General features: G+C 40.5%; 2 protein-coding genes across 3 annotated transcripts in view; both read right to left on the bottom strand.

Annotated features, from left to right (window-relative positions):
* Positions 1 to 5,044, bottom strand: part of VNN2 (vanin 2) — a 17,677-nt gene extending 12,633 nt beyond the window's left edge. For both annotated transcript variants that reach the window (XM_007456528.1, XM_007456529.1), the window contains exons 1-2: positions 4,743 to 5,044; positions 4,494 to 4,624 (exon numbers count right to left, since the gene is read on the bottom strand). In XM_007456528.1, coding sequence (XP_007456590.1) covers positions 4,494 to 4,624; positions 4,743 to 4,955 — 344 coding nt within the window. In that variant the 5' untranslated portion in view covers positions 4,956 to 5,044. The remainder of the gene's footprint in view (positions 1 to 4,493; positions 4,625 to 4,742) is intronic.
* Positions 5,045 to 13,988: 8,944 nt separating this feature from the next.
* The window catches only part of SLC18B1 (solute carrier family 18 member B1), a 27,767-nt gene continuing 18,176 nt past the window's right edge, over positions 13,989 to 23,579 (bottom strand). The window contains exons 8-14 of the mRNA XM_007456527.1: positions 21,080 to 21,181; positions 19,675 to 19,766; positions 17,160 to 17,255; positions 15,392 to 15,466; positions 14,606 to 14,699; positions 14,460 to 14,509; positions 13,989 to 14,232 (exon numbers count right to left, since the gene is read on the bottom strand). Of these exons, the coding sequence (XP_007456589.1) occupies positions 14,166 to 14,232; positions 14,460 to 14,509; positions 14,606 to 14,699; positions 15,392 to 15,466; positions 17,160 to 17,255; positions 19,675 to 19,766; positions 21,080 to 21,181 (576 nt within the window). The 3' untranslated portion in view covers positions 13,989 to 14,165. The remainder of the gene's footprint in view (positions 14,233 to 14,459; positions 14,510 to 14,605; positions 14,700 to 15,391; positions 15,467 to 17,159; positions 17,256 to 19,674; positions 19,767 to 21,079; positions 21,182 to 23,579) is intronic.

Here is a 23,579-nt window from a genome sequence, read left to right as displayed (position 1 = left end):
TATATATATATATATATATATATATATATATATATATATATATATATATACATATATATGTATATACACAAAATTGGAATTTTTGGAAACTTTAGCTGTGCTGTCAACTTTGGAAAAAGTATCCCAGTTGTAATGTGTTGGGTTGGCACTGTACAGAACTTAACAGCTATATTGGTCTAGAAACGTTAAAACAAAATTTTTTCCATTTGTACAGGGGTAACATACTGTATTAAATATGTAAGGTCTTATCTACATGGGTTTGATTACAAAAACTAACAAAGTAATCTCTAAATAAAAATAAAAATACAAAAATTAAAATGTGCTTGAAAGGTCTCTATTTTTACCCCAAATAAAGAATATGCAGAGTGTCTTTTTATTTTTGTGGTTTCATCTGTGAATAGGTAACATTTCTGCTTCCACTGAGGACCAAGATTCTTTGCTCTTTGACATTACTGACCAATGTGGAGGTGGCAATATACTTATTGATAAGTTATTAACCTTACTTGAGAACAGTCACACTAAATGTGAAAGGAAAAGAGTGAGAGCCATGTCAGGGTATCTTTTTAAAACTAAATATGACTATCAATATTTAAAAATGCAACTTTACTATTCTTGCATAGATGATAGATATTGAGTTTTATTTCCTAAAGCTTAATAGGTTTGAACATGGAGTTTATTTATAGAAGGCAAATAAGAGGAAATTTATAAACGTGTCTGAATAGAATGATGATAAACTTATCCATCCTATAAACTACATTATTACATTAGTTTCATTAAGAGCAATGTGATTTGAAAAAAAGGCCTGTATTGGGCTTCCCTGGTAGCACAGTGGTTAGGAATCCGCCTGCCAATGTAAGGGCATGGGTTCGAGCCCTGGTCCGGGAACATCCCACATGCCGCGGAGCAGCTAAGCCCGTGTGGCACAACTGCTGAAGCCTGTGCACCTAGAGCCCGTGCTCCGCAGCAAGAGAAGCCACCGCAGTGATAAGCCCGCGCACTGCAACGAAGAGTAGCCCCCGCTTGCCGCAACCAGAGAAGGTCCACGTGCAGCAACAAAGACCCAACACAGCCAAAAATAAATAAATTAAATAGATAAATTTATATTTTAAAAAAAGGCCTGTATGTGAGAAGATTACTGTGGACCTAGATTTACTTAGGAGATATTTATAGATGGTTCCTCATTTGAGCTGCCACTGCTAAAGCACATCCCCGACCTCACCAATGAAAATCTAGTAAGATTCACCTTTGATTTTTACAGCACAATTATGTGTTTTGGAGCTTGCATTTAACAGGCAATCTGAATTCAAACCTCAGACGCTTCTTTATCATGACTGCACCTCCTGCTTCCTTACTGTAGCTCTTTATACATTTGCTGGTTACATGGGTGAATGAGTGAATGAATGCATGAAAAGGGATGGATTGATAGTTACTCTTATCCAGGTTAGTAAATCTGATTTAATTTTTTTTCTCCCTGACTTTCTCCCTCCAACCCTGACCTTGCCAGACTCTTTCATGCCAGACTCGAATATGCAACTGCCAAGGTTACATCTCCAGTTGGATATCTATTAAATCACAGCTCAAACTTCAGATGCACAAAACTGATTTCCTGAGTTCCATCCCAGACTTTCTATTCCTTCAGTGCTCCTGTAACCAAGAGGACCCTATGGGACCTTCCCAGGACAGACTCCCCCCAACCTCCATGCCCTCTACCTGCCTCTTTTTTTGTGGAAAAGCTTTAGTCTCCCAGGCCTCCCCTGAGTCACAAAAAACTGGCTCAAGAATTAATGATTGGAAGGATGTAAACACATAGTAAGAAAAAAAATAGCAGTTGGGCAGGGAGAACTGGTAACAATTTAAATAGATTAGCTATACAGCAGAGTCACAGAATCTTTAGTTCCTCCCCAAAGAACATAAATAACAGAGTCTGACACACATTTCTCAATTGTTTTGCAGATACTAAAATCCCCACCAGATGGAAGAAGCTAATTGCATGATGACCATGAGCACATAACCCCCAGACTGGCTGGAGCCTGAGGATAGATGATGTTAACCCCGGTGACATCACCCTGTTACCTCACCACCGACCAATCAGAGAACTGTGCAAGAGCTGATCACACACCCTGCCACTCTCTCCCTCACCTTGCCTTTAAAAACCTTCCTTAAAAATCCATCGGGCAGTTTCGGTCTTTTGAGCATTAGCTGCCTGTATGCCTTGCTTGGCCCTGCGCTTTCCTTCACCACAGCCCAGTGTCAGTAGATAGGCTTTGCTGTGCCTGGGCAAGTGGACCCAAGTTTGGTTCAGTAACACTCCCTATGTCTGTAAATGGCAATTCCATGCCTCCAACTGCTCAGGCCAAACACTTGGGAGTCCCTCTTTGTTTGTTTGTTTGTTTTCTTTTGTTTTCTGGTCATGCCGAGTGGCCTATGGGATCTCGGTTCCCCGACCAGGGATTGAATCTGCGGCCCCTTCAGCGGAAGCACAGAGTCCTAACCACTGGACCGCCGGGGACGTCCCATTAGCAGTAATCTTTTGATGTTGGGTTACCTTGTTTGTTTTTTTCTTTGGGGGGGTTTCAAAAACTCCTATATATCTTGGCTCCTACCTTACCTCTTTGGAACTGTCCAAAGAGGTATCTGAGGGGCTGTATCCCAGGCTAAAGTCCTTGGTAAAGCCCCAAAGAAAACATAATTGTCAACTATTAGGTTGTGCTTTTTTTTTTTTCAGTCAGCATCCTTATTCTTATCTTCAAATGACATTCTATATAATAAATGAGTTTGTTTACATCTATCTTCTCCCACTAGAATATTCATAAGCCACAGGGAGGGCAAAGACTTTGTTTTAATAAGTGCTATATCTCCTATTCTTAAAATAGTATCTGCACACAGTAGATGCTCAATAAGTAATAGTTAAATGAATTAAATGTAACTGTATTGGGTGACAACACAAGCCCATTTTCTGACAAAATTTCTTTTTTCTAGTGTAGTGCTATGAAAGAGGTATTTAATAACCATATGGAATAGACCTCTCCCCCAAATGTCACCAGTTTCTATAGCTACTGTGATATTTGACTAGTCCATAAATTTGCAACATATGTTGTTTTTAACAGGAAGTTCATCTTACAATCCTACTGTGAGATGAAAACAAATGGGTTGTCCCCCTTCTCAAACCTTCTAGGCAGAAAGACTGTCCAGGGCTTTCCTGGTGGCGCAGTGGTTGAGAATCTGCCTGCCAATGCAGGGGACATGGGTTCGAGCCCTGGTCTGGGAAGATCCCACCTGCCGCGGAGCAACTAGGCCTGTGAGCCACAACTACTGAGCCTGCGCATCTGGAGCCCATGCTCCGCAACAAGAGAGGCCGAGACAGTGAGAGGCCCACGCACCGCGATGAAGAGTGGCCCCCGCTTGCCACAACTAGAGAAAGCCCTCGCACAGAAACGAAGACCCAACACACCCCAAAATAAATAAATAAATTTATAAAAAAAAAAAAAAAAAGAAAGACTGCCCAGCTATTGCCTCTCTTCTTCCACAAAAGTGTTTCTTACAAACATCATAGGAAGCATCAGCTCAGAACAGGAATGATTGGCAAGTGGAGCTGTTGACTGTCATGTAACCCGATATTCTCCTCGTTGCGCAGTTAGTCTCTTTAGAGCTGAGAAAAGCCGTTTTCTGATAACCCTTATATAAAATTTACACTAACCAGGAGTGCCTCAAAAAGCGTGGTATCCATAATCCTCCAGCAAGAACATGGCAAAGGGATGTTTAACAAACTTAATTTGAGGTACAAGAGTGAGAGAAAGTGCAAGAGGGTAAGAGATGGTGAGAGGATTTGAGAGTTGAGAAAGAAGGAGTGTGAAAGAGTGAGGGACTTTTTACTGCCAGTATGGAAGTGTGCAATCCATGCCTCAATAATTCAAGCCTTAGTAGATAGTAGGAGTTATATATTAAATATACACACATATATAAAATGTTTTACATTAGAAAATTTCTAGGTTACTTTTTCCCAGGAAAATTAGCTTTATGAGCCTAGGAAAATGCAAAGTTTCAAAACATAAAGTCTCACTAGAAAGTAGATAGTGAGGCCTTTCTGCCTGGGAAACAGATTCTAGAGCAGAGAGACTATGAATTGAAATATAGTACCTTCAATAGAGACCTTGGAATATTTTCCAAACACAACCCCGTGTCCACTTCAGAAATTAATTTTCATGAGAAATTAATATTCATGAGATCGTGTTCCCCTTAGTTTCTAATCCCAGTAATAAATATTTTTATATTTCTCCAAATTTAATAAAGATACTAGATTATAAATAATTATTAAATGACATCTAGGTACAATTTTTAAAAATCTAATGAATGCCAAGATATATATATAAATATAAAACAATAACATACACCACATACATGATCATTCAGAATTTATCATTTTGCTGAAGTGAACATGTACATTTTAGAGAACCACAGCACTTTTGTACAAACAACTAGGATAACTCAAATACCTGTGTGGGTCTTGACATGGAATCCAATTCACCAGAGGATCTGGAATATCCTCCAGATAAGGGAAAATGGTTTCCCTGGTAAATTTCCATCCATAAATTGCATCTTCTGGAGTCACAATGATCTGAGCACCCTGTTCAAAACAAGTTAAATCAAAATTATTTCTCTATGTATGTAGACAATTCAACACTCCAATCTTCACCAGCTCTCATGCCCCTCATAAATTATGATTAGCAGAAATAAAAGAATACCTGTTCAGCAGCCTGCTTAATTGCTCTCTCCAGAATACCTATATTCCTGTTCATGAGGAGCAAGGCATCATCCTGAGAAACGGGTGTTTCTGTGTCATTTGGCAATATGACAGCATGTTCATATACTGCAGCTTTGAAAGTATCCAAAGCACTGACATGCAGAATAATTAGGGCAAAAACTGCCACGGAGGTTTGAAAAGAGGAAATGATCATGGTCAAGGTCTAGTGAGTTCTGCAAGTGAAAGTAACATTCATGTAGTATTTATAAAGGAAGGAACATTTAGGTAACATGACTGCCAGCTCTTATTTTACAATCTCATGAATATTATGCCTGCTCATTTTGGAGGAAAAAAATTTCAGTTCCCTGAATACAATCAAAAAGTCTTACAAGGGGCTTCCCTGGTGGCGCCGTGGTTGAGAGTCCGCCTGCCGATGCAGGGGCCACGGGTTCGTGCCCCGGTTCGGGAAGATCCCACATGCCGCGGAGCGGCTGGGCCCGTGAGCCATGGCTGCTGAGCCTGTGCGTCGGGAGCCTGTGCTCCGCAACGCGAGAGGCCACAGCAGTGAGAGGCCCGCGTACCGCAAAAAACAAAACAAACAAACAAAAAGTATTACAAAGATTGTACATGTACTATTGGTAAGATTAAATTTCAAAAAGATAAAATTCAAATATAGTACAATTGCACCCTTTTATTAATAGAAAGAAAATAGTAACTAAATTAACTCTCATGTGAAAAACCATAATACAACAAATCTCATTTATTAAATTACAAAAACTAGATAATAATTTTTTTCTGTTCTTTTGACAGATCTACATCATGTTTATTTTTAGAAGAGAAGAAAAAATTTTTAAATATTTACTACTAGGAAAATGCAATACAGGGCAATATTGGGAACAAAATTCACCCAAGTCAACACTCTGACTTACCTATTAAAGACTCTGAACTTGCACTCCATATAAACAAGATTTTGTGTCCGGTTTGCTCACTGCTGCATCCTTAGTACCCAAAGCACTGATCCTCCGGGTGCTGGTCCCTGGTGTTTAGCCAGAGGAGAAATCAAGAACTTCTGCTAAGGGGGCCCTAGCCATCCGGGGACTAAGCCTCCTTCCTCCCCCACTCCTTTCCTCCCCATCCATCTCTCCTTCCTTCCTTCCTTCTTTCCTTTCTTCCCTCCTTCCCCCCTTCCTTCCTTTCTTTGGAGATAGATGGAAGGGAAGGGAAGCATCTCCCTCCGGCTTGTGATTTTAAAGATCATCTCTATTGGGCTTCCCTGGTGGCGCAGTGGTTGAGAGTCCGCCTGCCGATGCAGGGGACACGGGTTCGTGCCCCGGTCTGGCAGAATCCCACATGCCGTGGAGCGGCTGGGCCCGTGAGCCATGGCCGCTGAGCCTGCGCGTCCAGAGCCTGTGCTCCGCGACGGGAGAGGCCACAGCAGTGAGAGGCCCGCGTACCGCAAAAAACAAAAAACAAAAACAACAACCAAAAAGATCATCTCTATTATAACCCAGATAAGATGTAATTTTCATTTTTGTTAGAGGCATATAACCACATAAATGAACTTTAAAAAAAAAACGCGTATGTTATGTGACCTCTGATAACCTCCTAGGACATCCATATTCTCCCCTCCCCAGTCCCAACCCTATCACACAAGAGTTTAGTGGGGTTTTTCGGTTTTTGATTTTGTTTTTTAATCTGAGTCTCTTCATTTAAATACTTTTAGACGGCATAGAAGATTAGAAACAAATGAATAAAATTCTTTTATGTTTTCTCTCATACTGAGATAAGTCTTGATATAGGTGAGATCTAAGGGCTATAAACGAGGTCTGCTCATATTTTCTGCTTTGAATAGAAATTTTTAGTAAAGAAATAACTCCTTACCTCTATAGAATAGAAAACTGAAAATAATTTTTAGAAAAATGGTCAAGCCTTTTAGTGGATAGTGTGAAGGGGAAGAGATTTTTAAAATCTATTTTTATATAGTAGATTATGAGTGACTTTAGGGTCTACAGAGCACGTAACGCAAATGCCCACACTTTACAGGACAGGAACCTGAGGCATAGAGAGGCAGACTTAGAGCAGGGCATAGGACTTTTCACTCCTGATTCCAGAATCTTCCCTGATACCCAAGACATCATGCACGAGTCTGTACTCTGCTTTAATGTCTGCATCCAAGTGTCTGGACACTCACTTGCATCTTTTTTTTTTAATTTATTTTTTGCTGCATTGGGTCTTCGTTGCTGCACACTGGCTTTCTCTAGTTGTGGAGAAGGGGAGCTACTCTTCGTTGTGGTGTGCGGGCTTCTCATTGCGGTGGCTTCTCTTGTTGTGGCTCGCGGGCTCTTGGACGCAGGCTCAGTAGTTGTGGTGCACGGGCTTAGTTGCTCCGCGGCATGTGCGATCTTCCCAGACCAGGGTTCAAACCTGCGTTCCCTGCACTGGCAGGAGGATCCTTAACCACTGCGCCACCAAGGAAGTCCCTCACTTGTATCTTTTAAGGAACTCCATTCAAAATGACCACTTTAGGAAGACCACAGCTAAATCTAAATACTGAGTGAGTACTTGATGCAATTGAGAACTGTAAGCTCTTTCATTTCTACAAGTATCAATATAATTTGGATCATGATCTACTTCTTTGTGATTTAATCTCACCAATTAGTAATAATTCATTATCTCTTGCTCATAAGTAGTTAGGTAAGCTGGTGAAGATAAGCTAACATCTTTACTTTTGGAGGGTAAGAACAGAAACAATCATATGTGTCTTTCGCATCTCAGTGTCCCCAAATTTCCTGGAGGTTTTTCTCTCTTTGTTGCTATAAACAAGAGAAATAGTGTCTTGTTTATTCGGGTCTTTTGGCTGGAGGGCAAAAGGGGAAATGGTTTCTGATGTGAAGCCAAGGTGATTAAGCTCCTTTTTTTCTCTGAAGCGTTTCGAAATTGTCTCATAAAAACTGAGAATCTGAGTAACAAAGACAGTGGCATGGAACAGTCAGAAGCTAGTAAATGAAACAATAATTTAAATATGGAAAAATCCATAAGACATAAGGGAAAAAGTGAATATTTTTTACATACATTTGTCATAGAAGCAGTTGATATTGTTTTAAATCTTCAGAGGTAAAAGACTAAATTCAGGACATAGAACTTTAAGAGTTTATATTTTCATGCTCATAAAGGTGGTTGATTAAGTAAGGCTTAATTAACTTAACTCTGTTATAAAATAATGTTACCTGGCCACAGGGTACATTGATTAAGTCTTGGTCACTGCTAATAAGACCTATTTACTAATTTACCAATTTGTGATTAATGGACTTGATTACAAGGGTGAAAATTCCAATCAATTCAAAATTATATGGTCAAAGGGCCACTATAAAAAAAATAGACATAGTTCAAATATTTGTTTCTAACTGGGAATCTGATCATCTCTTAAAATAGTATTCAACTGGACCTGGTTTTCTGGCTGTAATAAGTAAGAAGAGCAGAAGTATAGTTTCTGCTTTGCACTCCACTTCTCTGAAACTCTATTTCTCACCTAAAAGTTCAGGTAATCATACCTGCTCTATCACCTTCACAAAGTTATTCTGAGAGTCAAAGACATATGAAAGTCCTCTGCAAGATTATGATGGGATGACAATAATTAACAAAAAGGGGAGACAATTTAGTAATGTAATGATCCTGACTCCATAATTCATCATTAGGTCCACAGAGCTACTATTGCTCGGCTGGACAAATCTGGTCTGTCTGGGGCACTGTGCTGAGGATGGGATGGGGAACACAGCACCTGGGCACTTACTCCTGGACCATGCCCAGCTGGGCCTGGCAGATGTACATCCTCGGCATGGCGAAGGCATCGTAAGAGCACCAAGGCCCCAGAAAGGCAAGGAGTGGCTCCTGGCTCTGATTCAGGCCTCAGAACTTCCTGGTCTGGCCCCTCTCCCAGGTGTGAAATGACATTAACAAAGAGTTGGAAATAGCATGTACAGTCACTGATGGCGTTTCCTCATAAGCAGCAAAGATGACATCAAAAAATAAGTAAACAAAAGAGAAAAACCAGGCCCTCCTTTTTTTTTTTTTTTTTTTTGCGGTACGCGGGCCTCTCACTGGTGTGGCCTCTCCCGTTGCGGAGCACAGGCTCCGGACGCACAGGCTCAGCGGCCGTGGCTCACGGGCCCAGCCGCTCCGCGGCATGTGAGATCTTCCCGGACCGGGGCACGAACCCGTGTCCCCTGCATCGGCAGGCAGACTCTCAACCACTGCGCCACCAGGGAAGCCCTGTTTGGGACTTCTTGCTCTTTTGAATCAACTAACCAAAGTCCTGAGAGCTGCATTAAGACACATTCACCAGGTACAGGAATGGAAAAGTGTGAGCAGATCTTCCTTTATTATGCAGTTTTTTTTTTCCAATTAATGATGCTGTTTTACAAGAATATTTGTTCTTTCAGAGAGTTTCAGTGACATGCATGAAATTAAATCCTGCAGCTTCCTTACTACCAGATGGCAGTGCCACTTAATGCACACCCTTCTCCTCACACTATTCGTGTTCCAGATCTAGAGGTTGGACCCAGCTCTTAGGAATGGACACATCAACAACCAGGTAACTCTGATCTTTATCAGATAAGTAAATAAAAGAGGCAAAGGCAAACCAGTAACAGCAAGAGAAAGCAACAGAGGAAATGAATATAGCCATTCATTTCACTTAAGTTCTGAAAGTGAAAAGTATTAGTGTGATGTCTGCAAAAAATTAATAAACAGAAATCTCAATAAAGTTGGGAGACCAGAGAGGAAGCCCTCACACCCTGCGAGGATAGCAGAGCCCAACAGGGAAAAGAAAAATTCATCTTCTTTCCTGGCAAGAACTCAACCAACGAAACACCATGGGTTGTTTGTTTACCAGAGCCCTCCCAACTTCCTTTTTCCATCTATAGAAGTGTTCTCCTTCCCTTGCTGTGTGGGCACTTGTACAAACCCTGAATTGCAATTCTCTATTGATTCTAAATAAACCCATCTTTGTTGAAGAAATATCTGGCTGTCTATTTGTCTCAGGTCAATATGTTCAAATGAAATATATACCTACACTGGTTTTAATTCTCAAAAGAAAAAAACCCTATTCATATTCATCCAACAACTGATTTCATGGCTGTCATCTTTTTTTTTTTTTAGCCTCAATGGGCAGCATGTGGGATCTTAGTTCCCCGACTAGGAATCAAACTGGTGCCTCTGCAGTGGAAGCGCAGAGTCTTAACCACTGGACAGCCAGGAAAGTCCCTCACGGCTGTCATTTCTGAAACATATAATAATGTGACTTAACTGATTTGGTATTCAAATTTATCTTAAATGACAAAAACTTAAAAATGATAATAATGTACTGCTTTTTGTACTTGTGCTACTGTTGACCATGATCAACCAGAAATGCATTTGGCTTATTTTAGTACTGCTGATGCAATTGCACTAAACTATAAACCAGAAGTTATTACTGAACATCATGCTTTCTCAGATTGTCACCTATAAATAAACTGGGATTCAAAGTGGAGCTGCGGATTTTCTGAAAGAAACTAGTGCAAATGTTTTAAGAGTTGCAAGTTGTTCCTAATGAAAAACTGAATAAGTAGGCTTTTGTTTCATTTGTTAATACTTTGGATGACATTTTATTTTTTCTGTCTTAGGTATGTTGTTTCTTACTCTCCTGCATGTTTATTTCACAAATTGAGGATATATGACAGTGAGACCAAAGGAAAGCTAACTATCATAGTCTTTGGATCATTCCCTTTTGCTATGATCGTATATAAATAAAAGATATCGGTTTTACTTCTCACTTATTAATTGTACTTAATGAAAATTAGTTGGCTATGTCAGTATTTATTACCCACCTCTTTTGCCAGCTAGATATGAGAAGGTATGTTTAACATATTTAAATCTTGATAACTTAATAAACAACAGAATATTGCATTAATGTACGATATTTAATATTTATTGTCCAAATCAAATTTCCTATGTAAAATATATGGGTGATTTGGGGAACAAAAACTAATCATGCAATTACCATACAACTCAGCAGTTGTATTCCTGGGCATTTATCCCAGAGAAATGAAGACATCTTCACACAAAAACCTGTACATGAATGTTCATAGCACCTTTATTTGTTTTACCCACAAACAATCCAGATGCACTTCAATGGATGAATAACCAAGCTGTATGTCCATACCGTGGAATACTACTCAGTAAGAAATGAACTATGGACACATGCAACAATGTGGATGGATTTCAAGAGCATTCTGCTGAATGAAAAAGGCAATCCCCCAAAATAACATACAATAGGATTCCATTTATGCAGGATTCTTGAAATGACAAAATTACAGAAATGGAGAACAGATTAGTGATTGCCAGAGATTAAGGAGGGAGTGAGGGTGAGAGAAAAGTAGCAGCATGGGCAACTGAAGACTGGGAATCTTTCTTTATCTCGACTCTACCAATATATCCTAGTTATAATATGGTACTGTTAAGTGTTGCAAGATGTTACCATTGGGGGAACCTGGGTAAAGAGTACAGATGATCTCTGGGTATTAGTTCTTACAACTGCATGGGAATCAACAATTACCTCAAACATTTTTTAAAAGTTTAATTGAAAAAACGATTTGTGATTTAAAAAAATTTGTCCTTTTTATTTTTCCTTGGGATTAGTCTGTATGTCATATATGTATAGGTTGCAATGTGACCTTAACATAAAAGATACTTTTTAATTTATTATATTCTACATTCAGTCTCATTTTTTAAAAAGTGCTTTTAAAGGGCACTTTGTTACATTTAGATGAATATAAATATATATAAATATAAACACATACACAGGTTTCCGTTGATAATTTTGACCTACCTTTTGGTTTCAAAAGGTTCAAAGTCCTGCTATTGTTTCTCATATTTTTAACTTTTTTGTCATTAATATTAATACTTCATAAAATGAGGAAGGGGCAAAGTCGTTTTTGTACAAAGCGGCTTTAAATACACTGGTATCCACAGTAGGTACTGACAGCGGCGTGTTGGGAAGGGGAACAAAAAGTTCTCTAGCCAGTAAGCCTGGAATCTTTGCGTTGACCTTGAACTAGTCTCAACAGTCAACAGCGCTGGTAACGGTAATAGGCTGACAGCCCTGAGTGACGCAGGGACGCCGGGTGGGAGCGGTGCAAGCTCGGGCGCCGCGGCCCGGCTTTGAGCTGCTGGATCCCCGCGGTGCTTTCATAGCGGCCCCACGTGGTACAAATAGGAACTACAGGCATTCGGCGGCATCCTCGGCCACCGGGCGGACGAGGGGAGGCCCCGCATTAGCCTGCATCCTGCGCGCCCGAAGAAGGAAAGCCCTGGAGAGGGGCCAGGACGATTTAACCCTGGAGATCGAGGCCTGGCCCTTTCCGCAGTGCACACGAGTGCAGGGGGCTGGGGTCACACTCGTCCTGGTGCCGCTCCGGTAAGCGGGTGACAGGCCACTTGTGCTTGGCAGGCAAGGGACCAGCCTCTGGAGTTCTCAGGCAGAAGGGACTTGGGGGGAAGGAGAGTGAAGGGTTAATGGGAACTGTGACTATTCAGTTTGGGGAACTAATGCCAGTCTTCCAAAACAGTCCGTGGTCCAGTTGCTGTCCATCTTGTCCAACCTGGGTATTGTGATCCTTTCGATTTTATTTACTTTTTCCTAATGGCGGGGTGACATGTGCCTCTTCCAGATCTGTTTCTCTCCCATTCTTCCCCATTTCACTAAGAGGCACCAGTTGACCACCCATGCCCTCAAGCCAAATCCTAGGAGTCTTCCTGAATTTCTCTCCCCTTCTCTGTCCATTATCAGCAAACCCTGTTGGTTCTACTTGCAAACACATCCTTTTCTCTACTTCAGCACCACCTTCCTGATCCAAACCATTAATGTCTCTCTCAAAGCTTCCAAAGATTTCCCTCCACCCCTGGAAATCCGCATCCCCACTCACCTTGGCCATGCAAACACAATGACCTTCTTGAAATATGAATCAAATTCTAGAATCCTCCATTCAAAAGCCAGCTCCTCTCCCCTACCCAAATTCCTCTGTTTACTAGACTCCAGCCATGTGGGCCACGGCCTTCTCTTTGACCATGTCAAGCCATTTTGCACATGCTAGGGAGGGCTCTCCCCTCAGAATGGCTGCCTCATTCTCATCCTTCAGAGCTCAGTTCAAGGCCTTATCTAAACGAGGATCCTCACACCTAATCAGCTCCAGCCAATTACTCTTTCATATCACCAGGTTTTTGTTTTTGTTTTTGTTTTCCATCATAGCATCTCTGCAAGATAACTAGAGATTCTGGTATTTATTTCTTGCTTGTCCCTTCCACTGGAATATTAGTTCCATAAAGACTAGACTCTGTTTATCTTGATCACAGATAAATCTGTAAGATCAAGTGCAATGTCAATTCAGAGAAGGCATTCAATAAATATTTTTGAATTAATAAACAGATAAAAAACATTTCTTCTACTAAAAAGGGGTGGGTGGGTAAATGGGGCTACTACAGCATGAAAATGGATCAGGAGGTATGAGAGTTGCACAGCAGAGATTCACTCACTTCAAACGACGGCATGGATTTTACCTGAAGTCAGAAGAACCCCTTCCCTAACATAGAACAAGCATTCCTGGGGGCTCACTTGCTCTGGGAATGGGATACATCTATTGGGAGTATGTTGGTTTAAAAAAAAGTGACAGAACTAAAACAGAGACATTAAGGGAAATGAATAATATTATACCAAGCATTATTTATAAATCCAGATCCTAATTCACAGCATGTTACAAAATTGGAAGTGTTAAGTAATATTATTCTTGTATCTTTCACACAAACAAAAGTTTTAGAAGAGCTGATGGCCAGGGTATGCAATAGAGCTTTTCCATGGTAGGCTGGAATTTTGCCTTTTGAACAAAAACAAAAAAATCTTAGGACACAGAGAAAGCAAATATTTTAAAAACTGATTTCACAGTAATTATTCTGTATATTTTGAATTATCTTAATATTATTTTTAAGCATATCAAATCAATTCATTTCTTTCCCTGTTAATAAAAAGGGTACAGTCACAGAATCAGTGCCCTCAGAATAAAAAAGTAAACAGAGGAAACAGGACACCTAGAGTCAGTAACATCCTCAGGGCCAAATCCGGTCACTCAAAACCAAAAACTTTTGTTGATTTTCAACAACTCTTCGCATACTTAAGGTTTCAAATACGGCTGGTTCAGTAGGCCAGCTCTTCAGGACAACAGTATGTGCAGCCCAACACAGGATCATCCAAAACTATGCTAACAATTTCAGGATGCTGGTGTGGAGTCCATGGAGTTTTGTGTGTAAAAATTAGGAAAATCCTTCCAGCGATGAAGTTCAAGGCCAGGAGCATCCATCTCCCAGCCCCGTATCAGTAGGAATTCCTAAGGTAAGGCTACGTTTCATCAGGCAAGAGAGCAGCCCGTTCCTCCTCTGTGCTGAGGCTATTTTGAAGTTTAGATCTATGTTGAAGGAAAGAAGAGGCCAACCTCAATATTTCTCACCTTAAAAAAAAAACTCAGTACCTACATCTCTATCCAACTATTTCCGTAAATGTGTCTATCAAGTGATGAGGCTCAGAGTGCCCAGAAATCTCCAGAGTGGAAGAATGGATGTAAAATGGTGTCTTTTTTCCACTCCCACAAGCCAACTTTTCAAGGGAGAAAAGAAACTCAAGAGTTGACCATACCTCCCTCTTCTTGAATGCTCCAGCAGATAAAACAAGCCCATCACTAGTCCCTTTAACACAATGAAAGGTACTGGTTAATGTCAATTATCCAAGTCACATTTCTCCATAAACATAAGGAAAATGAAAGTAAAAGACTAATTACTCACACTTGTCAGAGCCCAGAGACCCTGCAGAGCAGCTGCCCATTCAAAACCAATTTTCTCATACAGAAATCCTCCCAGCGTTGGTCCTACAAAAGCACTAACAATGAAAAGAAGAAAGAGGATTATAGTGCCAAAAAAAAGTTACTCCTTATAGGCTGCATGACTGCTTCAATTCATTATATTGAAACTATAAACACTAATGAAAAAAGCCAATTCCTGGACAGAGCATTAGGTGTAAGAAAATAATTCTACCTGATAATGATGATGTTTAAAATTTTTAAACAATCCTAAAATTATAACTGCTTCTGAAAAGTTGGTGCCTTATATGAAAATTTTTAAAAGATGATATGCATTCAAAAGAACCTTTATATTATTCTCTCTACTCTTCTGGATATTTGTAACAACTCAGTACATACTTATTGATGATAGCTACATGGCCAGCATACAGTTATCCCTCTGGTATAGTATAGAGAGTTAAAAATAAATACACAAATGAATGAATAAATGAATACATTTTCAAAACTGAGACAGGCTCCTGTTAAAGGAATTTTAAAATATCACTTAAATAAGACAAAGTATATGAGACCATTTTGATTATGTCTTAAAACTGGTGGGATAACCATTGATCTTGAAGTCAGACAGCTGGATTAGAACTGTAGCTCTGCCCTAAGTGAATTATGTGCCTTCTGGCAACTCATCTGACCTCTCAGCGTCTGAATTTCTTCATCTGTAAAATGGGGATAGCATTTTCCGACTTACAGGTGTGAATGAAATTCAATAGCCACTCACCCAACTGACCACAATGCACCAAAGAGACCTGACACAAGTCCCAAGGTACTGAACCCTTCTTCAAACCCATTTTCACTGCAAAGAGAAACAAGAGTGTGTCTGTGGTTAAAAGGGAAACCTGCATAAAACAAAAGAATAGTGTATGGTATAGAAATAAACCAGGGATAATCTGGATAAACCCAACAGCAAGAACACTCCATTTCTAAAACAAAAAGCTAATCTCATTTGAAGATATTACTATAGTAATATTTCCTCCAGGGTTTTCTAAAAATACTTCTACTGCATATACAGGAGAGATATTAAGAATTGTGACCCACTTGCATTAAATGCTTATTAAAGTATATAATTAACTAAGAAATTCTTCAAATGAGATGAACAGGTAGAGAGAACGATGAGCAACCTTTAGAAAATACAGAGGCAGCTCCTCATTGCTTTGGGGCTTGTTGAACTGACAACAGCAGAGCCATCAGTGTTCTCCCTGCTCAAGTTCACTTTGTGTTCTCCATCTTTATGCCTATTAAACAAAAGACTGATGGCCAAGTGACAAAGATACATTTGGTCCTCTTCCCCATTTCTGGCACACAGCTCCTAAAACCCGTGGAATTTCTTAAGTGATGAAAGCCATTAAAAAAAGTCTTTTGTTATGTTAACGAGATGACTTTGGGACTAGCACCCACGTTGCCTGGAGAACCAACACGTGATTAGAGGGTTGGAACTTCCAGCCCCACACATCCCTCCCCCATAGAGAGAGGGGGTGGAGGTTGAATCAACTGCCAATGGCCAATGATTTAATCAACCATGCATATGTAGTGATGCTTCCATAAAACCCCAAAAGGACTGAGTTCAGAAAGCTTCCAGCTTGGGAAGCCACAATGCTTCCATGTGCCATTGTGCTGGGCCCCAAACTCCACAAGGACAGAGGCTCTGCTGCTTGGGACCTTATCGCCCTATATATCTTGTCATCTGGCTGCTGATCTGTATCCTTTAATATCCTTTGCGGTAAGCCAGCAGCGAGTGAGTGAACTGGTTTCCTGAGATCTATGAGCTGCTCTAGCAAATGAAGAGAACCCACGGAGGGGGTCGTTGGAACCTCTGATTTACAGCCAGTCGGTCAGAAACATAGGTAACAACCTGCATTTGAAATTAGCATCTGAAGCAGAGGGCACTCTTGTGAGACTGAGCCCTTAACCTGTGGGATCTGACGTTATCTCCCGGTAAATAGTGTCAGAATTAGTTGAATTGCAGGACATCCAGCTTGGTGGTGTGAGGGAGGAAAACCCCACACATTGGAATTGCCACTAGAATCCATTTACCTGGTCACTCTGTGCCCTTGTGTGGACCTCCTCTATGAGAGGGAAATGATGCTGAGGGCTTCCCACTGTGCTTTGGCTTTTTTTTTTTTTAATTTATTGGAGTATAGTTGATGTACAATGCTGTGCTAATTTCTACTGTACGGCAAAGTGCTTCAGTTATACATATATATGCTTCAGCTTTTTAGAAGTATACCTATACCGAGGTGTAAACTAAGCCAAGCCTCTACCCACAGCCCATTTTACCTATCATTGTATTAATATTACTATATATAATCATTTACATTATTGTATTTTTGCTTATACTATTTATATCACAATATTGCATGACATGAAATCATGAAGATTTAGTATTGTAAAAAAATATCCAACATCCTACAAAATTGAGAAATTCAAGAAAGCTTGTGATGTTTATTGCTAATCACAATACAGTTCTTCAAGCCATGGAAGTAACTTACTGTGCGCAGCTGAGAATCTCCGGGAAAGTTGAAATTAAACTCATTCCAGCAGAGATACCATTTATGACTAATATCAGCACCAACAACCAGAGCTGACTGCAAGAGAGTTTTGGAGGAAAATTAACATTTAAAGAGACAACAAAGCTTCAAGCCAAGGAGGGCGGGCAGGATCTCAGAGAAGTGCGTTTCACAGATGACATGACTAGTCTGGTCCCTTAACCCCATCTGATCCCATTTTGTTCAGTGAAAGCACCTTTTAACCCCTTACGTTTTTGAGGGGGGAAAACGATCAATTTCTCCTGCTATCCCAATATCTTTGGTCACACATGTCACATGCCTAGAGTCGACCTGCCTTATCACCATGTAAAAGCCTTTCAAAGTTGGTTAAAATGTCAATGTTAATGTTGCTCCTTCAAGCACTTGGCTTTGAAATTCCACTGACTGAAAAATGGCACAGAAGGAAAATGGTAAAGGAAGTGACAGGAACCTGCCATGTGTTCCATGTCGGGCCCTACGTCAGTTACTTCATATCCATTATTCTACTGAATGCTTGCAGCAACCCTGCCATGTAAGTCTGTTAAAAATGATTAAGGAAGACAATCTAGGTGATACAAACAAACTTTATTTAACACTTCATGAAGTGGATGGTCTCATTTTGGAGAACTGAAAAATGGGATAGAAGGCAGGAAGCTCTTACAGGATAAGGGAAAAAAAACAAGGAAGAGGGGCTTCCCTGGCGGTGCAGTGGTTGAGAGTCCGCCTGCTGATGCAGGGGACACGGGTTCGTGCCCCGGTCCAGGAAGATCCCACATGCTGCGGAGCGGCTGGGCCCGTGAGCCATGGCCGCTGGGCCTGCGCATCCAGAGCCTGTGCTCTGCAACAGGAGAGTCCACAACAGTGAGAGGCCCGCGTACCGAAAAAAAAAAAAACAAGGAAGAGAAAAACAGGTAATATCTGATTGTCTGGGGCTACGCAGTCCATCTTGTTTGGGGTGAGCGGCCCACAGTTGGTGGCTTGGCGTTTGGGGGTGACTGGGTGACTGGATAGACTGCTTTTCTGGACAAGAGGAGCATTTACAGGGACATGAAAGTTTTCTAAGTTTTGGTTTGCTGACATGGCACCCTGGGCTGGAGTCACTCTGTCTTGAGCCTAGAAAATTATTTCAACAGTACTATTATTGGCTTTCTTGGTGGATAAGAAAACTGAGGCTCTTGGAAGTTAAATGATTTGCTCAAGTTCACATACCAAGGAAGGGGCAAAGCCCAAATACAAACCCCAATCTGAAAGACTGAAATCATTCCTTTTTCCATACCATGTTTTGTCCCAGAGGTACCTAAAAAGCCCTAAGTAGCTCAATTTATTTTAGCAAATAAAGTATAATAAACAAGCTTGGGCTTCCCTGGTGGCGCAGTGGTTGAGAATCTGCCTGCTAATGCAGGGGACATGGGTTCGAGCCCTGGTCTGGGAGGATCCCACATGCCGTGGAGCAACTGGGCCCGTGAGCCACAACTACTGAGCCTGCGCATCTGGAGCCTGTGCTCCGCAACAAGAGAGGCCGCGATAGTGAGAGGCCTGCGCACCGCGATGAAGAGTGGCCCCCGCTTGCCACAACTAGAGAAAGCCCTCGCACAGAAATGAAGACCCAACACAGCAAAAATAAATAAATAAATTAATAAACTCCTACCCCCAACATCTTGTTTAAAAAAAATAAAAATAAAAAATAAACAAGCTTTATTAAGTAGCTACTATATGCTAAGGATGATACAGAAACAAAACTGATTTAGTTCCCTCCTCAAGGGGCAAGAAGGAATAGAAAAAACAAAAGTGTATTCTAAGAACTATCAGCTAAAGGTAGATAACAAATGCTACTTTTAAAATAAAGTACAGGACTTCCCTGGTGGAGCAGTGGGTAAGAATCTGCCTGCCAACACAGGGGACACGGATTCGAGCCCTGGTCCAGGAAGATCCCACATGACGTGGAGCAATTAAGCCTGTGCGCCACAACTACTGAGCCCGAGCTCTAGAGCCCAAGAGCCACAACTACTAAGCCTGTGTGCCACAACTACTGAAGCCCGCGCGTCCAGAGCCTGTGCTCCGCAACAAGAGAAGCCACTGCAAGAAGAAGCCCACACACCACAACAGAGAGTAAGTAGCCCATGCTCGCCACAACTAGAGAAAGCCCGCATGCAGCAACAAAGACCCAACGCAGCCAAAAATAAATAATAAACTTTTAAAAAATTAAATAAAGTACAAATGTACAATTGAAATACAAAGGGAGAATAAGCATTTTATCATTTGATATCATTTGATTCAGATTTTATGCATTCCTGTTTGCCTAGACCACTGCTAGCATCCAGTAATACTGTCAGTAAAACAAACAATTCAATATAGTCCTAAATCTGGTAATTATTTAAATTATTTAAATAAGATTCAAAGATGCTAAGCATATCATAAATTTAAAAAATAATTCCTAATGTTATTTTGCCACAAATTCAAAAGAAGAAAAAAAAATTACCTCTTAATGTGAAAGAATGGGGCAGGTCCTAAGAGCATGTAGCACCCTGCTGTGATTAAGTTTCCAAAAACGAGAAGCCATTTCCTTAGATGCTGGTAAAGAAAGACCACAGAAACTCTTAGAGGTAAAGATCTTCCATAGTTCAGGAAAATAAAGAAATCATTGAAGAACACAAGTCATGATATTAAAAAATCCAAATACATTGGAAAAAACAAAATTTTACATGTAAGAGAAAACAGGTAGATGGTAAACACAAAAGCAAGTGCAATATACCCCAAGACAGGGGTGGAGCAAAGGACAAGTATTCCTTGGAAAGGGATTGTATTGTAGATTTTGCACATGATAAACTGTTCCAAATATAACAATTTAAAAAGCAGTCACCACAAGGAATGACCAAGTAGATGCACTATCTAGAAAATTCACATTATTAAAAAGTACCAGATAAAATGTTTCCTTATAAACTACTCAAACACAGGCTAAAAATTATAGGGGTACGATATCTATTCAGTTATATAAGGCTATGCCTTAAAAGTAAGTTACAAACACTGTTTAAGACACTTGCTTTTTTCCACCTGGATTACCAAGTAATCTCCATGTAATAAGTCTTCATAAATATATACCCACATCTAATTAAGAGGGGAAACACAAAAATAAGCACTAAAGTCATAGAAGCTTGAGACCTGGCTAACAGTACTAGCTCTGTATACTAGTCACCTGGACTGAACGGTTTAGACCTAGTTAAAGGAGACTAGGAAGGATTTTCTGTCAGGATGGCTATGGGATAACTGATGCATATTTACACGACCAATCCTTTCACTCCCACAGAAAAACTAAATTCTATCCTCTCAACTTGGTCAAGTCCTAACTACTTTTGGGGCTCTGCCCTAATTATTAAGGTCAAACCACTTTTTTGCATCAAGGGAACTTTTTCCTTTAGAAAGTCTAATCCAAGAGTTTTTCAACAGTTTTAGCATAAGGCTCCTCCTCTTTTCCCAGATGAAGCAATTAAAAAGTGAACCTGCTCAGGGTGATGGCAGGTTGGCACATACTGAGACCTCACACTGGAACCTCTCCATCAGCTTAAAAAATTGAATATATTAAAATTTAAATGTTCTCACTGCTCTCCACCCTCCCCCCAAAAAAGGTAACTGTGGTGATGGATATGTTAATTAACCAGGTGGAGGGAATCCTTTCTCAGGGTGTATGTATACCAAATCACCATGATGTATACTTTAAATATCTTACAATTTTATTTGTCAACTATACCTCAGTAAAGATAAATTTTTTTAAAAACTGAATATTTTAATTCTAATCAGTGGACCTCTAGAGTTCAGGAAGCACAGTTGGACAGCCACCAGTCTAGACATACAAAAGTAACTCTTGAATGTCGATAAAGCATACATACTGGCATTTTATCACTGAGTAGGCCCACCAGTGGTGAAGAAATGGCGTAGGATAGTGCCAAACCCAGGAATACCAGTCCCACATATCCAGCTGGTAAATTAAACTGTAAAAGAAATCCTGTGTTAAAGTTACATGGTTAAGTCATTTTTTCAATAAACATCTATCTTTTTCCTTCTACCATTTCTTCAGCTCTTACTATCTGCCATGAGGCTACTACTAACAGTCAGCAGCCTTCCTAATTTTTGTCTTACTCTTATAAACGGATTACATTTTCTCTATAGGGGAAAAAGCCTAACCACAGATCAGAAGTCCTGGATGTTTTTGATTTGTAGCATTTGACATTAAGTATAGTATAATTATCCTTCTATGAATCATAGCGTTTTTACATGTCAATCAGTGCTTTGCAAACGTTAGTATGCACAAAAAATTACCTAGAGAACTTGTGGGGTTTTTTAAAAATAAATTTAGTTTTGGCTGCATTGGGTCTTCATTGCTGTGCACGAGCTTTCTCTAGTTGCTGCGAGCGGAGGCTACTCTTCCTTGAGGTGCGTGGGCTTCTCATTGTGGTGGCTTCTCTTGTTGTGGAGCACAGGCTCTAGGTGTGTGGGCTTCAGTAGTTGTGGCACGTGGGCTCAGTAGTTCTGGCTCGTAGGCTCTAGAGCACAGGCTCAGTAGTTGTGGTGCATGGGCTTAGTTGCTCTGAAGCATGTGGGATCTTCCCGGACCAGGGCTCAAACCTGTGTCCCCTGCATTGGCAGGCGGATTCTTAACCACTGCGCCACAACAGAAGTCCGGAGAACTTGTTATAAGAGGTTCTTGGACGCTAGCCCTAGAATTTCTGATTCAAAAAGTCTGGGATGAGGCCTGAGAATGTGCATTTCTAACAAAAATCCCAGGTGATGCTCACTGCCCGCAGACTGAAGTGCACTGGTGTAAAAAACACTGACAATAATATCTATTCTATCCATCTCAAAGAGATATAAATTTCTAATTAAAGAATTACATGGTATGACACATTTTAAAAGGCTTCTAAAGTAGTAAGCTACCTCATAACTCTGCTATTGTTACTGTTACCAACATGATATAAATGCCTTTCTTGGTTATCTGAGTTGTTCTCATTTTCCTTAATTTCCTTAACTAATCCTTAATTAAGCCCATGAGATCTATTTATACATCTGTATATGTTTGAATAATTTTAATGACATAACTCAAGCTAAAAATCAGCCATTTAAAGACAGTAGAAAGATACAAAAGTCAGAAATGTCCTCTTCTGATTTTACAACGGGGGAGACAGGGTGGAACCCTCCTTCCCTAAAAGGCTGAGCAACTGGACAGCAAACAGCCAATACAAAAAACTGTTAAGAAGGCAGAAGAAGGGCAATAGGAACAAAAATGTGATAGAAAACCCAGAAAGTATATTTCTAAGGATTTTTTTTATAAGTTAGACACGAGCAACTTGGGTTTATGAGAGATTGGTTACAATTTTTTTTTTCATTGTTTGGACACACTTCTTAAAAGAACAGAAAAATGACTTAAAGAGACACGTTGTTGGGCTTCCCTGGTTGTTCAGTGCCTGCCAGTGCAGGGGACACGGGTTCAAGCCTTGCTCCAGGAAGATCCCACAGCAACTAAGCCTGTGTGCCACAACTACTGAGCCTGTGCTCTAGAGCCCATAAGCCACAACTACTGAGCCCATGTGCCACAACTACTGAAGCCCACACGGCTAGAGCCTGAGCTCCACAACAAGAGAAGCCACCGCAGTGAGAAGCCCGCGCACTGCAACGAAGAGTAGCCCCCGCTCTCTGCAACTAGAGAAAGCCGCGTGCAGCAACGAACCCAATGCAGCCAAAAATAAATAAATAAATAAATTTATATTAAAAAAAAAAAGACACGTTGTTGATAATGTGAATGGAATGTGTCACCATAAACACAAAGTATTTTTCTTATGCATTACTTCATAGATGCTCACTTCTTAAGTGTGATATTATATTATTTTCCAAAACTTGGGTCTGGCACTAAAATAACAGTCCCCAAGTTTACCTGTGAAATACCCAAAACTGTCTTTACTGACTTGAAGGGGTTGTGTTTCTGGTAACAGTGCTTTTTTCATTCTAGGGACTCAAATAAAGTGAGTATGGACTGCACCTAGTAGATTTCTGTCTTTATAAATACGGATTAATTCTCCAGTATAATTAACTATCAGACTTAGTAATTTATTGCATTATTTATTAATAATCTTTTTTCAAAAATATCTAAGAACAAATTGCTATAACATCAAACTTTAAAATTCAGTATATAATTTTCAGCATTAAAAAGATGGAGGGCTTCCCTGGTGGCGCAGTGGTTGAGAGTCCACCTGCCGATGCAGGGGACGCGGGTTCATGCCCCGGTCCAGGAGGATCCCACATGCCGTGGAGTGGCTGGGTCCGTGAGCCATGGCCGCTGAGCCTGCGCGTCCGGAGCCTGTGCTCCGCAGCGGGAGAGGCCACAACGGTGAGAGG

The sequence above is a fragment of the Lipotes vexillifer genome, unplaced genomic scaffold (genome assembly GCF_000442215.2).
Source record: "Lipotes vexillifer unplaced genomic scaffold, Lipotes_vexillifer_v1.1 scaffold438, whole genome shotgun sequence".
Classification (NCBI taxonomy): domain Eukaryota; kingdom Metazoa; phylum Chordata; class Mammalia; order Artiodactyla; family Lipotidae; genus Lipotes; species Lipotes vexillifer.
This window is presented reverse-complemented; position numbering and strand designations above follow the sequence as displayed.